This window comes from Delphinapterus leucas, chromosome 8 (genome assembly GCF_059928025.1).
Source record: "Delphinapterus leucas isolate spDelLeu-1000000601 "Yukka" chromosome 8, BTC_Dleu_Yukka2, whole genome shotgun sequence".
NCBI lineage: Eukaryota > Metazoa > Chordata > Mammalia > Artiodactyla > Monodontidae > Delphinapterus > Delphinapterus leucas.
Window position 1 is genome coordinate 51,324,028 of NC_143136.1, and position 18,601 is coordinate 51,342,628.

General features: G+C 35.3%; 1 protein-coding gene across 1 annotated transcript in view; it reads left to right on the forward strand.

Annotated features, from left to right (window-relative positions):
- Positions 1–18,601, forward strand: part of PDE1A (phosphodiesterase 1A) — a 259,694-nt gene that overhangs the window by 187,897 nt on the left and 53,196 nt on the right. Inside the window, exons 8-10 of the mRNA XM_022567198.2 lie at positions 5,453–5,578; positions 9,598–9,699; positions 9,812–9,932. Of these exons, the coding sequence (XP_022422906.1) occupies positions 5,453–5,578; positions 9,598–9,699; positions 9,812–9,932 (349 nt within the window). The remainder of the gene's footprint in view (positions 1–5,452; positions 5,579–9,597; positions 9,700–9,811; positions 9,933–18,601) is intronic.

The window sequence follows — 18,601 nt, forward strand, 5'->3', positions numbered from 1 at the left end:
AAAAGGAAGACCTTGAAGTCTGGTTGTACAGCAGGGGTGTTATTAACCTACACTTTTGTAGAGTATAGAGATATCCTGTTTTCATTTGTGTTAAACATCAAAGGAAAGGTAAACTATGCAGATCATTTTTGCTTAGCAAAGGCTCTTCTATATCCACCAAATTCATAATAAGTGGGATTTTAATTAAAGTCAGCTCATTACTGAGCCAGGCCCAGTGTAGGACCACAGTTTTAGGAATTGGAAAAGGGAGCAAGTGATTTGCTTCCAATAAATATTTCTTGCTCTTTCTATTTTGAAAAGTAAAGGCAATGGACTGACCTCCAGCAGCAATATTAAATTATCACTTCTAGATTTCTCCTTTTGCCATGGATTTACAACTGGATGAAGAGTCCTAATCTACTTATACTTTAGACTGCAGAGAAGGAAAAGGAGATGGAGAAAAGGAGGAGGAGAAAGAGCAGAGAGAGGAGGAGGATGAAGAACACACTTTTTACCATTTTATATTAAGAAGCTCTGTATAAACGCTGGGGAAGGTCTATTATTTTACTTATTTTCTTATATATTGTCTATCAGGATCAATTATTTAATAGATTAATTCTACAAGAACTTGAACATTTTATGAACAAAAAAGTTGTAATGATCACAAATGCAACAATATGATGTGCTTTTTGAAATTATTGGCTTCACATTTTGTCCAAGTATATATTGGTTTTATGTTACTGATATCAATAATTCTATCGTATTTTATATTATTCATTGTTACTTGGATTTAGAGTTGCTTTTCTAATATGGAAACCTACTTACTGGATAATGAAAAATGACTGAAAAATAATTTAAAACATAGTGCAAGGCTAGATTTGAGTTCAATGCAAACATTATAATTCATACAATTCTTGAAAGTGTAAATAAATAGAAATAATTTCCTCTTTGTGAAAAGAAAATGCCAAGCTACATGTAACCATGGACACTGGGTATTGCTTAGAATCTTGTTCTTTCCATAGCAGTCAAAGATTATCTCAAGCATTAAGACCATTCTGTATTCTCAGCGTCCTTTTGGATTTATGAGACAAAATCACACATAATTTGCTACAATTAAATCTGGTTAAAAAACACATCTTTGCTTGTTGCTGAGAGAAAGAAATAGTGATACTTAGATCCACATCATGCAATAACCCTGGCAAAACTGCCATGGCTAGATTTGAGACTGTATGATACAAAATATGTGATTTGCAAATCACAGTTTTCCCCATGATCTCAGCAAATTTCTGGAGATACTTGGACAAGATCTATTTAATTTTCTCTCAAACAAGGATTGCATGTATGCTCTCCTAGTTCAGTTTTCTGTGTATCGAGCTATGATTATTGCTAATAAAATTTTTAGGCCAAGGCTGGGATGATTAAAAGAAAGTCTATTTTGGGGTTATATGCTATTAGCTAACTACATATGTTATTCTACTTTTATGATTGTGCTAGGAACAAAAGAGGAAGTAATTATTCCACTGCCTAATAGGTCATTTCCCCTATATTGGATTAATAATCAAGCTTGGTTTATCCACCAGACTATTGATACAGATCTCAAATAGGTTGCTTGCTACAGAAGCCAGATTTCTTAGTTCTTTCTTTGTCATTGTCTACTCTTTGGTAAACTTTCAGTGCTAAGGTCAGTGCTAGATCACTACCCACTGAAAAGCCTGAAATAGTCTTAGTGAGACATTTTTAGTGCTGACAGAATATGTGTCTACAGGAGAAAGGAAAGGTGAGAGGAGTGTGTTGTGTGTTGGTGTAAGTGGTAGCAAAATTGTTACACGTTTCACCTTGACTTTCCTTTGGTGCTGTTTTTACTGCCTACCTACAAGTTGCCAACTTATTTGCATGGGACACTGCAATGAACATAGTAGCTCTGCTTCCATTCCACACTTGCAAAATGATCTGGCAATTTAAGGGGATAGAGGAAGAAGAAGCAAGGGCTCAATTATACAGATTTGAGAACACTTGGAATATTTCACACTTTATGCTAGAATACCAATTTCAATAGTGCAACTTAAGTACTTTATTTGATGATCAAACGATATAAAAATACAAACAGGTGAGAAATAAAAGCCTTCCCTTAATGAATTCATCATTTTAAAATATAATGCCCATTATAAATTGGTGGTGAAACATACATTTTAAGTTTTGCTTTACAAAATCGTTTCCCCAGTTTAACGGTAGAGGACCTATAATACTCAAATCGAATTACAGCATTATAAGAGAAAAAAATAGAATCATAAATAGACCAAATGATTTTTAACATCCCCTCTGCCTTCTACCCAAAGTAAATTTAGTCCAAGGGAGTAAGGGTGGTAATCAACTATATAGAATAGGTACAAAAGGATTGGTTCATTCAGTGATTAAATGAGGATGTTAGGTGATTTTTTTCTCTCTCTCTTTGTCATATCTAGATCTTGCAGGCATCTGGATTGCAAATTGAAAGGAAGAGGCATAAATACATTTAAATTATGATAATACAAGGAGACTAGGCACATGACCAAGTGGGATTTATGCCTAGGTTTGACATTAAAAATTCAATTGAGGTAACCCATCATATCAATAGGCTAAAGAAAAAAACACACAATCATATCAAGGCTAAAGAAAAAAACACACAATCATATCAAGATGCAGAAAAAGCACTTACCATAATCCAATAGCTATTCATGATAAAAATATTCAGTAAATTAGGAATAGAGGGAAACTTCCTCAACCTGACAAAGAATATCACAAAAAACCTACAGTTAACATCATACTTAACAGTGAGAAACTCAAAGCTTTCCCACTAAGATCAGGAATAATGCAAAGATGTCCCCCCCTCTCTACTGCTTTTCAATATCATATTATACAGGTTGGGAAGGAAGACAAAACTGTCTTTGTTCATAGATGACATAATGGTCTATGTAGAAAATCCAAAAACTCAACCAAAATACTTCTAGAACTAATAAGCAATTATAACAAATAACAGATTTTCATGATGCAAGTTTAATACACAAAACTCAGTCACCCTCATATATACTGGCAATGAGCAAGTGGAATTTGAAGTCAAAATTTAATTAAAAAAATTTAAAACTAAAATTCAAAACTGTAAAATGTCATTTACATTAGCATCCAAAAATTGAAATACTTGGGTATAAATCTAACAAAATGTACAAGATGTATATAAGGCAAACTACAAAACTCTGATGAAAGAATTCAAAGAAGAACTACATAAATGAAGAGATATTCCATGTTCATGGATAGGAAAACTCAATATTGTCAAGAAGTCAGTTCTTCTCAACTTGATCTATAGACTTAATGCAATCCCAATAAAAATACCAGCAAGTTATTTTGTGTATATCAGCAAGCAGATTTAATGTTTATATGGAGAGGCAAAAAGACCCAGAACAGCCAACTCAACATTGAAGGAGAGAACAAAGCTGGAGAATTGACACAATCCAACTTCTAGACTTACTATAAGTCTACAGTAAACAAGACAGTATGGTAATGGCAAAAGAACAGACAAATAGGTCAATGGGGCAGAACAGAGAGCTCAGGAATGCACTTACATAAATACATTCAACTGATCTTTAACAAATGAGCGAATGCCATACAATGGAGCAAAGATAGTCTCTTCAACAAATGGTGCTGGAACAACTAGACATCCACATGCAAAAAAATGAATCTGGACACAAACCTTACATTCTTCATAAAAATTAACTCAAAATGTATGATAGGGCTTCCCTGGTGGCGCAGTGGTTGAGAATCCACCTGCCGGTGCAGGGGACACGGGTTTGTGCCCCGGTCTGGGAAGATCCCACATGCCGCGGAGCGGCTGGGCCCGTGAGCCATGGCCGCTGAGCCTGCGCGTCCGGAGCCTGTGCTCCGCAGTGGGAGAGGCCGCAACAGTGAGAGGCCCGCGTACTGCAAAAAAAAAAAAAAAAAAGTATGATAGACCTAAATGTAAAATGCAAAACTCTAAAACTTCTAGAAGGTAACATAGGAGAAAATCTAGATGATCTTAGGTGTGGCAATGACTTTTTCAATACAACACCAAGGCACAATTCTTGAAAGAAATAACTGATAAACTGGACCTCATTAAAATTAAAAAATTATGCTTTATGAAAGGCAATATCAAGAGAATTACAAGATAACCAAAGAGTAGGAGAAAATATTTGCAAAAGATACATCTGATAAAGGACTATTGTGCAAAATATATAAAGAAGCCTTAACTCAACAATAAGAAAATAAAGAACCTGATTTAAAAATGGTCCTTAACAGCTACCTCACCAAAGAAGATACACAGATGGCAAATTAGCTTATGCAAAGATGCTCCATATTATATGTCATCAGGGAAATGCAAATTAAACAAGCTATCACTACACATCTTTTAGAAAGGCCAAAATCCAGAACATTGAGAACACCAAACACTAGTAAGGATGTAGATCAATAGGAACTTTCATGCATTGCTGATGAGAATGCAAAATGGTACAGCTGCATTGGAAGACAGTTTGGTGGTTTCTTAAAAAACTAAGCATGCTCTTACCATGTGAGCCAGCAATCACTCTCCTTGGTATTTACCCAACAGAGCTGAAAACTTATGTCCACACAAAAACCTGCACAGAGGTGTTTATAGCAGCTTTATTCATAATTGCCAAAACTTAAAAGCAACCAAGATGTCATTCAGTAGGTGAGTGGATAAATAAACTGTGATACATCCAGATAATGTAATATTATTTAGTGCTCAAAAGAATTGAGCTATCAAGCCATGAAAAGATATAAAGGTAGCTCACATGCATACTAAAAGGTTCAAGAATTCAATCTGAAAAGGCTACGTACTGTATGAGTCCAACCATATGACATTCTGGAAATGGCAAAACTGTGAAAACAATAAAAAGATCAGGAGTTGCCAAAGGTTCAGGGGATGGGAAGGGAAGGATGAATTGGCAGATCACAAAGGATTTCTAGGGCAGTGAAAATACTCTGTATGATACAACAATGGTAGATGTATGTCGTTATACATTTGTCCAAACCCATAGAATGTACACCACTAAGAGTAAACCCTTTATGTAAACTATGGACTCTGGGTGATAATGACGTTCAATGTAGATTCATCAATTTCAACAAGTGTACCACTGTGATTGGGGATGTTAATAATGGGGGAGGCTGTGCATGTGTGGAGACCAGGGGGTATATGGTGAATCTCTGTACTTTCTGCTCAATTTTGTTGTGAACCTAAAACTGCTCTAAAAAATAAATGCTATTTTTAAAAAATTATCATACAGTAAAAAACAAAAAGAAAGGAAACTAAGTACTTCCATAAGTCTAGGTGTTTAATTATAGGATTTTTACGGATGATATTTTGTCTTATGACTTGAGTAGTTTTCAAAGACACTCATGAGGTCTAAAGAAATCCTCTACTTGGCATTTTGTTTTTAATTCTTAGGTCAGATGTTGCTATTTTGTATAATGATCGCTCCGTCCTTGAAAATCACCATGTGAGTGCAGCTTATCGGCTTATGCAAGAAGAAGAAATGAATGTCCTGGTAAATTTATCCAAAGATGACTGGAGGTGAGTTTCAGAGGAAACCTAGAGGAAATTTAATTTTAGGGAAAATGTTAAGTGATGTAAACTGAAGAAAACAGATGAAAATCAATCCTTTACTCACAAAACAAACTCAGTTCACTTTGACTGGATGATTCTGAGAATGATTAGTGCCTAGAAGACTCAGGAGCCAGGCTCTGTTACATGGAGCTGAACTATTTCAAGGCCAATTCAACATCTATATGCATCATAGCCAATCCATAAGATTATGTACCACATAAGAAAAACCTTAAAATACATAACTACATACTCCCGGGAATGGAGCTCTGCTCAGCTGTACCAATATGTGGTCCTACATGAATTCAAAATTTTAGCATCACACTGATCCCTTCATATATTACTTTTCTATATGTGTTTAGCTTTTCTAAAAATCAAAGAACTCACTATTTGGGGAAAAAGTTATGAATATAACATACTAAAATGACCTAGATGCAAAGGGTAATCTTACATGTTTCTCCAAGGCATCTGTCCTCTTAAAAAGAAAAAAAAAATTACGTGAAATGGTATTGCTTATTGCCATGCAGGGAAAAATAACAAGATGCACCCCTACTGCTCAGCATAACATTCCCTCCTTTCTTCTTGATCCTCAGGTCATCATCATCCCCTTCATTTGACTATAGGCTTGCCAGATGTAACAAATAAAAATAAAGGACATCCAGTTAAATATAAATTTCAAATAAACATAGACATTTTTTAGTGTAAGTATATTCCTAATTTTCTGTGGGACCTACTTACATTAAAAAAAAAAAAAAGAAAGCCTTTATCTTTAACTAAGATCTTGTTAAAAGTCAGTTAATGGGCTGAAAAAATTCCTATTCAAATTCAAATATCAAAGTGTTGTTTAGGTTTGTTTCTGTTTTTGTTTTTTTCTTTAAATCAAGGTGAAAAGAAATGTCCAAAGAAGTAACCTGGAATTAAGATCTGCCTTAAAATAAATAAATAAAAGTTTAATTCAGGGTTTAAAACAAGCCCTAATTTCCCATGGTTACTTCTCCAAATATTAAAACTTCCTGGATTTTCAAGGCTGGAAAAAATATGGGCTCACTTTTGCAACTGTAGAAAAAGCTCTGAAGTCAGGGGAAGGAGGCATTTTGTTTTGGGAACCCAATTCAGGCCTCTCATTTTATGCCACAGGAAACAATAGCACAGTTGGGTCACCAACCTAGGAAGGCCAGGATCTAATTGTGAAGCCACCACTGCTGGGTATGGGGAAAACAGAAGGGCAAGGGTAGAAGCAGGGACACAAGTGCAGAGGTGTTTCCTAAGGTCCGAGAGATTGACTGTTTATATCTAGAGTATTAATTTATTTCTTCATCAGTGATTATCATTCCCAGAGGTAACATTTGTATTATTAGTTTTATTATTCCTTTGAATTAACGCTTTTCTTCTCAAAGTTATTCTGTTGCTATTTCAGTGTGATTTTTTTCTATTACACTTCGTTCTTTAACATCTTTATTATTTATTCTCATAATTTACTCCTCTAATATTTTATATTTTTGTACAGTAGCTAAGAAGTTACTGTACAAAACATCCTAATTGAGTGTTTTTATAGAATTTTTCTTTTCAGCCGCTCCACAAGGCTTGCAGGATCTTAGTTCCCCAGCCGGGGATAGAACCCGTGGCCCCAGCAGTGAGAGCACCAAGTCCTAACCACTGGACTGCCAGGGAATTCCCAAATTTTTTTAACACATACTATAATATCACATGATTTATGATTTGATTTATCATATGATTTAACACTGCTTCCAAAAAGCTGTAAAAGATTTATTTAATAGTATAAACTTGATACTATTTTACCAAGAATTAAAATATAGATAGAGGGACTTCCCTGGTGGCTCAGTGATTAAGATTCCGCCTGCCAATTCAGGAGACAGGGGTTCAAGCCCAGGTCTGGGAAGATCCCACATGCGGCGGAACAACTAAGCCCGTGTGCCACAACTACTGAGCCCACGTGCCGCAACTACTGAAGCCCACGCGTCTAGAGCCCATGCTCCACAACAAGAAAAGCCACGGCAATGAGAAGCCCGCACACTGCAACTAGAGAAAGCCCGCACGCAGCGACGAAGACCCAACACAGCCAAAAATAAATAAATTTAATAAATAAATAAAATAAAATATGGGTAGCTAGCTTTTTAAGGGTTTGTAGGTTTTCTGTTTGCAAATCTATTTTTTAAAGTAACTTTAGTAACTATAAATGCAGTAATTTTTAAATTTTGGCAAGAAAAATGTATAAATAAAGTAACATTTCCTTTGTGCACTAGTTTGCCTATTGATATTAGTTGATTATTGACAATATCTAACATTTATTGATTACTGTTAAAAAACAAAGTTCAACTGAGTAAATTTTAAAAATCTTATTGGCTTTATTCAACCCAATTCATGAATTGGGCAGCATCCCATCTAGCAAATGAAAAGGAGCTCCAAATAACTGTACAAAATGGCAGACTTTTATAAGCAGAAAGAGGAAGACAAGGAAGTTATTCTATCAAGGAGCTGATTATTTCAGGCAAATTCACCTTCCTTTGGGGGATGACAGGGGTCTGTCAGGTGGATTACCTCACTAGTGCTGACCAGGTGATTCCACATTGATTGGTTTAAGTTTCCAATCCTGGGGGAGGTATTAAGTCTTGTTTGGTGATGTGGGCTTAGCACAAGGACTCCATTTTGGGTCTGTTGTCTCTTTTTTAACATCACATCTGCAAAGTACAAAGTATTTATTAAATTTTATAGATTTCATAAAACTTTTGTCTCATTTTTCCTAGTTAACATGAATATTTTGCTACAGTTGGTATTGTAACATGGGTATCTCGTAATTTAGAAGAAAAAATGCAATTGAGAATAAGTATTAACTATCTTTGATAGCTTCCATTCCCTTAATATTTGGGTAAAAGAATTCTAAGCAAGCTATACAATATCATGAACAGTAATCAGAGTATTATTTTCTCATTGCTCCTATCTAAAAATCCAACTGAATTGAGCACCCATAATTTTCAGCAAGAATCTCCAATATGTGGTTGTTCTTAAAAACAAATCATTCAATCATACCATCTTTAGGTAAAATATCTTTGACACAAGATCATAATTCAAGTTTAGCATACACCTGTAATTTAGCTTATTCTACTGGCCACAGAATGAAATAAAATATCGTTTCCAGTATAAGTGACTTTTTTACCTATCTGTACTGAGCAAGCAATGAATTGTAGAACATGCAAGCCTTTACTGGCATTACTCATCTCCTGCTTACTGTGAGAATGAGTTATTCATTCATAGGCTTTGTGATATGTTCACCGTATTTGAAGTGTCTTGGTTAAAATTTTAACAGTACCAGTAGCTGTGTCTATGATATGTAGGATCGAGGTCCCCAGGGCTTAAACAGAGAATTCCCGCTCACTTATAGCCTTGGTTTCTCTGGAGTCCTCATGATGGAAGCTTGGTACAGTGGAGTGATCCAAGTGTCAGCTTTGCTAGTGGGAACTCTTGGGGGTGAATCTTATCTCTGCTATGTACTAGCTGTGTGACTCAGCAAACAACTCAATCCCCTCTGGTGGGAAATAATAGTACCCCCTCACATAAAAGCACCTAGAACACTGCCTTGATTGAATAAATATTGAATAAATGGTGGTGGTTTTCTTAATTACAAATTCTGCCTTTAGAATAGTTTTTTCTTTAAAATTAGTTAGGATTCTTTCTGATATTATTATTTCTAAAAATAATATTTAGAAATTATGAGTGGGGGAGGGATGTAGGTGTGGGAGGGAAGGCATCCAGTTCTTTAAAAGGAGATGTTGCACAGCATCATTCACAAATCACTCTCCTGGCAACATCCTAAAGCCAAACTTTCGTAAGCTCTTTTACATTTAAAATGTAGCATCTTTTGTGCTCATACCATTAGAAAAAATAAAATGTAATTCGCAATATTAAGGAAATATTTCACTTGAGAACAAAAAGGGGCCAAGCAAACCTTTCTGCTTTTGATGACTCCACAGGGATCTTCGGAACCTAGTGATTGAAATGGTTTTGTCTACAGACATGTCGGGTCACTTCCAGCAAATTAAAAATATAAGAAACAGTTTGCAGCAGCCTGAAGGGTAGGTGTTTTTTTTTTTTTTTTTCATGTTAAAGGTATATGGGCTTGGACTCAGAGGAGACTGTAATTGGTTACTTTGTTCTGATAATTTGAGCATGTCCTTGTTTTGACAGGCTTGACAAAGCCAAAACCATGTCCCTGATCCTCCATGCAGCAGACATCAGTCACCCAGCCAAATCCTGGCAGCTGCACCACCGATGGACCATGGCCCTGATGGAGGAGTTTTTCCTACAGGTGCCTCTTTCATGTTCTGTGTCTATGCAAATGTTTTTGGAAATAGTGACTGTGCATATCGACGTACATCTTCTCTGCAAAGAATCCAGACCTTGTGACTTGCTATTACCAACTTGGCCACAACACATTCTTGGGACTTCAGGCAGAATTTATTAATCTTTCAAATAAATGTATTAAATAATCCTATGCAGTATAATACATGTTTTAAAGAGGGTCAAGTCTTGGATCTCAGATGCCAATCTCAAGAGAGAAAGAAATTAACAAATGAGTCGCTATCTGCTGTTAAAAGGTAAAATGCTAAGGTTAGGTTTAGGGTTAGGGTTTGCAGAAGCAGCAAATAGCTTTCATCATAAAAAGAGAAAGGGAGGATTTATAACACTTCTGCATACATCTTGCTGGTTAGAATTTAGTTATACATGCATAGTTGCAAGGATGGCTGAGAAATATAGCTTTTAGCTGGGTGAACATGTACCTAACTGCAAAAATCTATTGTTATGTGAAAAAGCAAGCCTGGATATTGTTGACAAAAAATTAATCAATAGCCAATCTAAGAAAGAAATGGAAAATTTTATTTGAGCCAAAATAAAGATTATAACCTGGGAGACAGTCTTTCAGAGAGTTCTGAGAACTGTTCTGAAGAGGTAAAGGGGGAGGCCAGTATATATGTGATTTCGGCAAGAGGGGTGCGTGCAATCAAGTATGCATCTCAGTAGAAGGTTGCTGCTAGTCACAAGGAACAGACATTTTAGTTAATGGTTTTAGTGCTTTTCTAAGTATGGGAAGATGCAAGAATCCAAGTTCACAAGAAATTTCTCCTGAAAATATCTAACTATCTGAAGGCCAGTTCTGTCAGTTTCCCCCCAGCACAAAGCACCACATCCTGATCTTCACCCTGAATTCCTTTCAGGGTGTATTGTAAGTCAGCAGCTTCAGTGCCTGATGACTTGATTATTGTAGGACTGGATGGCGGGCAACATTCTTTATTTTACAATCTCTCACCTTTAGGTCTTAATTTCGACCAAGATTTGGGAGGCATTTCATGACCAATTTGTTCCATGGCGCTAGGAATACTCATTCCCAGGTTGGGCAAGAATTTCGTTGTTAGGCCACTCAATGTACTATTACTGAACTAAACCCTGTTAACACTGGCCAAAAACCTCTGGAACTCCTGTCGTACTAGTCTCTTATGGTTCAGGAAATGGTTCCCTCTTGTTGCTTCTTCCCATATCTAGAGTTACACTATTGTAATCACTGATCTTATAGAACTGTATATTTGGTCAATTGTTTCAAGTTGCCTAATCATCATTAATTTTATCACAGTCACACATTTAGTAATGCAAGAAACAATCATCTTGTAAAATAGGCAGAATACAAGTACTAAGGTCATAGTGAGTACTTAAGTTAAAAACTTCCATTAGGTGTGACCCAGTATCTCTCCAGGTCATCTGACCAGTCTGCTTTGCACCAATCGCTATCTTTAAGGGAAATGATGCATTGGCATTGTACATAAAGTGCACCAAAGATGTCTGCACATACGAGGTGAGCAGTGGGTCATCTAGACCCCTTACAAGATTGCAAAAAGCAATGTTAATTTCTAAGGAGTTACATGGCTGGTGCCAGAAGGAAAAGAATTGATCTTTATGATTGAGCAGGTATTTCTGCCATTGGGGAGGTTTGGTTAATGCATAATGCAGATGCACAATGGACACTAGAGGGGAGGGAAGAGGCCCAGATGGGCAGAGCAAAAAAATATGTTTAAATTTTTCTTGTCTTGCCTTAAAATGTGAATTTTTATTTCATCAATGTGGAGAATGACCAGTGTTCTCTACAAGTATATGTTTTTTTTCTCTATGGTGTCCTTATTCTGTTTCTACTCCCATTGGGGTACTACAGTAAAATGAGCCAAGTAACTCAGGAAAGTGCTCTACTTACAATTATAGTTTTATTATAAAGAATACAACTCAGGGACAGCCAAATGAAGAAGTGCATAGGCCAAGGTCTGGAAGGGTCCCAGATATGAATCTTCCACGCTCTCTCCCCGTAGGGTCAGGGTGTGTCACCTTCCTGACACATCAATGTGTTCACCAACTAAAACGTGCCACTGAGTTTTGGTGTCAGGAGTGTTTATGGGGATTCATTACATAGGCATGACTGATTAAATCATTGCCCATGTGATGGAACTCAACTTCCAGCCCTCCTTTCCTCCCAGATGACGCTGCCCCAATATTCCAACCCTCTAATCATGTGATTGGTCTCTCTGGTGAGCAGCCCTATCCTGAAGCAATCTAAGGGGTCTTATGCCATGAGTCACATAATTAGCATAACAAAGAATCTCCTATCACTCAGGAAATTTCATGGGTTTTTGAACCTTTGTGCCAGGAACCAGGAACAAAGATCAGATACATTATTTATGATGCCACAGTCCTGTTTAGAGAAGCTCTTTTTTAACTTCTGTATTTTCAGATTATTTGATTTCTCAACATTGTTCTTTATTTGTAATCTTTATTTTTTAATGTTTCACTTATTCTGAAAACATAAAGACCAAATACATTGTAGTTAGATGACTATGGTTTTTGTCTCCTATTGTCAATAGGTATATGGTTTCACTTTGAAATAGCGTTGCATAGTCCTAGAGAAAGTTACTAAGTAACATCTTCGAAATTCAAATATTTTTACATTAAAAATGTCTTTAGGGCTTCCCTGGTGGCGCAGTGGTTAAGAGTCCGCCTGCCGATGCAGGGGACACGGGTTCGTGCCCCGGTCCGGGAAGATCCCACATGCCGCAGAGCAGCTAGGCCCGTGAGCCATGGCCGCTGAGCCTGCGCGTCCAGAGCCTGTGCTCCGCAACAGGAGAGACCACAACAGTGAGAGGCCTGCATACCGCAAAAAAAAAAAAAAAAAAGTCTTAAAAAAATATTTTAATACATTTTGTGCTTAAAAATAAAAAACCAAATGTTAAAATCTGTTCAATTCTAAAGGCAAGCTGCATGCTATGGCCAATTAAAAATTATAATTTTAGTTACTCAACGAATCATCAGACAATGGTAAATATAAAATAGACTTAGAGAGCTTTAATAACAACATTCTCACATTAGAGATGAAAAAAACAGAACCAGGAAAAGATAAAATGACTTTTCTTGGGTTAAGAAGAAATAATAAAATATTTTTAATTGAATGACCATGAAAACACAACATATGAAAATTTGTGGGATGCAGCTGAAGCAATGCTAAGAGAAAATTTTATAGCTTTAGATGCTTATATTAGAAGAATGTATAAATCAATTATCTATGTTTCTACCTTACTAAATAAGCTAAGAAAAGTTAAGAAAATTAAACCAAAATAAGTTGATGGAAGGAGATAATAAATATAAAAGCAGAAATCGATGAAATAGAACAAGACAAACAATAGCAAAAATTAACAAAAGCAACAGCTGTTTCTCTGAAAAAAATAAAATAAAATTACTAGCAGGATCAAAAAGAGAAAAGAACAGCATAAATTGTAAAGGAAAGAAGAGATATCGTTACAGATCTATATATATCAAAAGGATAAAGAATGTTATACACAATATAAATTTAATGACTCAGATGAAATTACCAAATTATTTGAAAGATACAAATTACCAAAACAGACACAAGAAAAAAACTGTAATCTGAATATCCATATATCTGTTTTTAAACACTGTAGTTTAAACTCTTCCTGTGAAGAAAATTCCAGGCTTAAATGGCTTCAGTTTTTAATTCTCATTTCAATTCTTAATTCTCAGTTCAGCTGAGAGAGGGTGAATTCTCTCAAACTTTTCAGGAAAAAATAATGCCAGTCTTACACAAATTCTTTCATGATATGGAGGAAGAGGGAAAATTGTCAATATAACCCCTGACAAAAGCTAACAAAGCCTTTGCAAGTAAGAAGATTGTACACCCATATCTGTCATGAACCTAGATGTAAAATTCCTTAAAATATTAGCAGATCCAACTCAGCAATATAGTAAAAGGGTACACATCATGACCTCCATTGACTTACTACTCAAAAATCATTTAGGTACTTTACCATATTAAGAGGAAAAAAGGGGGGGGGAATCCTATTATCATCTCAATACTTGCAGAAAAAGCATTTGACAAAATTCAAAAGACATTTATTATAAAAACCTTCAGCAAACTAGAAATAGGAGACCTCTCTCAACCTGGCAAAAGGTGCCTATAGTTAACAATACTTCATGGTGAAATATTGAACACTTTCATTCTAAGATTTGGATGTCTACTCTTACCACTTCCATTCAACATTGCATTTGAAATTCTAGGTAGTGCAATAAGGTAATAAAAGGAAATAAAGAGTAGATTGGATAAAAATAAATAAAACTGTCTTATTTCCAGAAACATGAGCATCTACATAGAAAATCTTAAAGAATCTGTTAAAAGCTACTTGGACTGATAAATGAGTTTATCAGGGTTGTTGAATTAATTGTATTTCTGTATGCTAGCAGCAAAAAATTTGAAAATGAAAATTTAAAAACAATATTATTTATAATAGCATAAAAATAGTAAACTATATGGGAATATATTAATTAAATACATATAAAACCTTGATACAGAAAACCACAGAATATTGTTGAGAAAAAAATTTTAAAGATCTATATAAATGGAGAGATATACTATGTTAATGGATTGAAAGATCTAATATTGCCAAGATGTCAATTCTTCCAAAATTATTTAATATATTTAACATAATCCTTATTAAATATTACAATAGTCTTCTTTATAGAAGCTGAAAGAAAAGCTGATCCTAAAATCTCCATGGAAAAGAATCTAAAATAGTCAAAATAATTTTGAAAATGACTAAGAGTTGAAGGACTTACACTTCCTTATTACACAACTTGGTATAAAGCTACAGTAATCAAGGCAGTGTGTTACTGACATAGGGACAGACAAATAGGCAATAAAATAGAATAGTGATTCCAGAAATAGTTCCATACTTAGACGATCATTTGATTTTCTACAAAATCACCAAAACAGCTAAATGGGGAAGAGAAGTCCACAAATAGCAGTGGAACAACACATTATATGTATGGAAGAAAAGGAACCTGCCTGTCCTCTACCTGTACCATGTATAAAAATTAAATTCAAGATTAACCACAGGCTTAACACAAAACTATAAAGTTTCTACAGGAAAACTCAAGAGAATGTCTCTCTAATCTTAGGGGTAAGCGAATATTTCTTAGTGAAGACACATATAGCACTACCTATAAAAGAAGAAATTTGTAAAGTGGACAAAAGCAAAATTCAAAACTTCTGCTCTTCCAAAGATACTGTTAAGAAAAGGCAAGCCATAGACAGAGAGAAAATATTTGTACTACAGATATCTGGCTACAGGCTTGTACCAGATTGCATAAAGAATTGCTACAAATCAGTAATAAAAAGAAAAGCAGCCCAATTTGATCAGACACCTCATAAAAGAAAACACACAAATGGGTAGTAAGTACATACAAGTATGTTCATTTTCATTACTTATCAAAGAATTGCAAATTAAAAGCACAATGAGATACCACTACACCCTCACCAGAATGGCTAAAATTAAAAGGACTGACAATATTAAGTGTTACTGAGGATGTGGATCCACTGGAAGTCTCAGGCATTGATGGTGGGAGTATAAATCATTACAATCCATCTGGAAAACTACTGGTTGACATCTATTAAAGTTAAACTTAATATCGCCTATGACCCAGCATGTCCACCCATAGGTGTATAACCTACATAAATTAATGCTTATGCTCACCAAATGTCTTATGTAGGAGTAGTTGTAATGGTATTACTTATGATAGCCCGATATTAGAAAAAGTCCAAATGTGCATCAAAAATAGTAATGCATAAGTAAATCATAGTATAGTCATACAAAAGAATGTCATACAATAAGAAATGGACCAATAATATGAACCACAGTGAACCTCAAAAAAATGGATACTATAGGGCTTCCCTGGTGGCGCAGTGGTTGAGAGTCCGCCTGCCGATGCAGGGGACAGGGGTTCGTGCCCCGGTCTGGGAAGATCCCACATGCTGTGGAGTGGCTGATCCCGTGAGCCATGGCCGCTGAGCCTGCGCGGCCGGAGCCTGTGCTCCGCAACGGGAGAGGCCACAACAGTGAGAGGCCCGCATACCGAAAAAAAAAAAAGGATACTATATGATTCCCTTTATATGAAGTTCAAAAACTGGCAAGATTAATCCATGGTGATTGAAATCTGAACAATGGTGGCCTGCCTATATGGGGTAGGATTCACTAGAAGAGGGTAAAGGAACCTTTTGTGGGTGATGGAAGTGTTCTATATCTTTATTGAGTGTTAGTTACACAAGTGTGTTCATGATTTATACTGTTAAGATTTGTACATAAATTTTTCCTTAATTTAAAAAAGGAATATATCAGAATGAAGGTGCTTCACTAGTGACTTAAACAAAAAACTCTAAAAAAAATAAAAAACTCTAATAAATCCCAGAAACTCTTGAAGATTACTGTTAGATCTCCAAATAACACCATGACTTGTATTACCCATCTTTTATTGATTTAACACCAAAGATTTTCATGAATTCAATGAAATTGAGGCCTGATGATTTTGAAGTTCACTACCTTATTCTTGAATTTTCTAGAAAGGTGACTGATAACTGTTAATGAAACTCCTGGCATGCAGTAATTTTTGACATCTGAATTTCAGGGTAGAGGCACTTTGTTTTGTGAGGCTACTTAGCTCCTCTGTCATTCTCAGAGCCTGGTAAACAGTGACTCAGATATCTGAATACTAGAGATTAAAATACATCCAACACAAAAGGTCAAGTCTTCGAATAGGTATAGCATCATGCTGCTTGGAATATTTTTGTGATCTTCATTTTTCAGAGTGTGTTAGAGTGAGGAGGTGTCAGGTTTTCATTTTGTTTTGTTCTTTGATAGGACTCTTGGCAATAATAGGCATTCATGTAACCCCAAAATATTCAGAAATGACAGTCTTTGCTTGAATGACCTTAACATAAAAGGCACAATACTTACAGCCCAAAGGAGAGGAAAGTGTATGTGTTAATATGGGCTATTATAAAATCAAAACATCTCTGCTTGCATTGCCTCATCTCTTCAACTATGAAAATCTTCTCAGATCATAATAAATTAATATAGGACTGAGTTTTAAAATGGAATCATATTTAATAATGGAATCTTAGATTTTCTCTGGGTTTTTAAAAGTAAATGACTTTTTCTTCCAGTTTTTTATTGAGATATAATTGACATCCAGCACTGTATAATTTTAAGGTGTACTGCATAATGATTTAACTTACATACATCATGAAATGATTACCGAAATAAGTTTAGTAAACACCCATCATCTCATATAGATAAAAAAATTAAAGAAATAAAAAAATTTTTTCCTTGTGATGAGAACTCTTAGGATTTGCTCTCTTAACAATTTTCATATATAACTTACAGAAGTGTTAACCATATTTAACATGTTGTACATTAGATCCCTAGTACTTATTTGTCTTACAACTGGAAGTTTGTACCTTTTTATTACCTTCATCCAATTGGCTTTTAAATCCCCTTCAGAAATATATTTAGCAAAACAGAATGTAGAGCTAAAAGTCAAAATAAGTGAGTTTGCACTAACAGCGATTATGTTTTACAAGCAAAACAAGTTTATTTTTATGAGACATACTAAAATATGACTGACTCCAGAAGGAATCCATTTTTTATGCTTTCAACTAACTAAATGAATCTCTCAGTACCCTTAATTATCTTAGCCATACCACATATTTTAGCCTTTTGGAGGTAGATACAGCAATGAATCTGAAACCGCTTGGTTTGTGCTTTGCTCTGAATATTTTTGACATAAGCTATTTAACTGGATCTATGTATCTATGCAGATGCCCTAGAAATTGGCAAGACTGCAATGGTGTTTCCATCTTTCTTCTTATTCTTGCTCATCCTCACATAACCACCTGTAACTATCACTTTGTAGAACCCACAGTGCTAATAAATAACTTCTTGGTATGGATCTAGCCAAGATAACAGGTTTTTTTAAATTAAAGTATAGCTGGCTTACAATGTTGTATTAATCTCTGTTGTACAGCAAAGTGATTCAGTTATATATATATACATCCTTTTTAAAATATTCTTTTCCATTATGGCTTATCACAGGATATCGAATATAGTTCCCTGTGCTATACACTAGGACCTTATTGTTTATCCATGACAGGTTTTTTATCTCAGTTGAAACATCACGTTTATAAAGACATTTGAAAATATATTCCTTCATTCCTTTAGAATGTACTAAGAATCTAAATTATGTAATATGTCACACAATCTACTGGTTATTCTAGGGAATTTGAGGCAAATCAGACAAGATCTGCCCAGAACTCATCGCTTCCCTGAGCTGCAGTAAAAATGTAAACATTTATGTTTCTTGTTAAAGAAAGTATTTGATATACATCGGGCAAACATAAGAAGTCTAATAATGCAAAGTAAGTGATCATTGGACTTGGCTTCAGAAAACCCAAGTGTGAACATTAGCTTTCTATCTTTCCAGCAGTGGTGGATATGAGCCTTCACCTTCTTACCTATAATAAGGGATTAATACCCATTCTGTCTCCTCCCCAGGACGGCTATGAGGAACAAAATGATACAATGAATGTGAGAGGTCTTC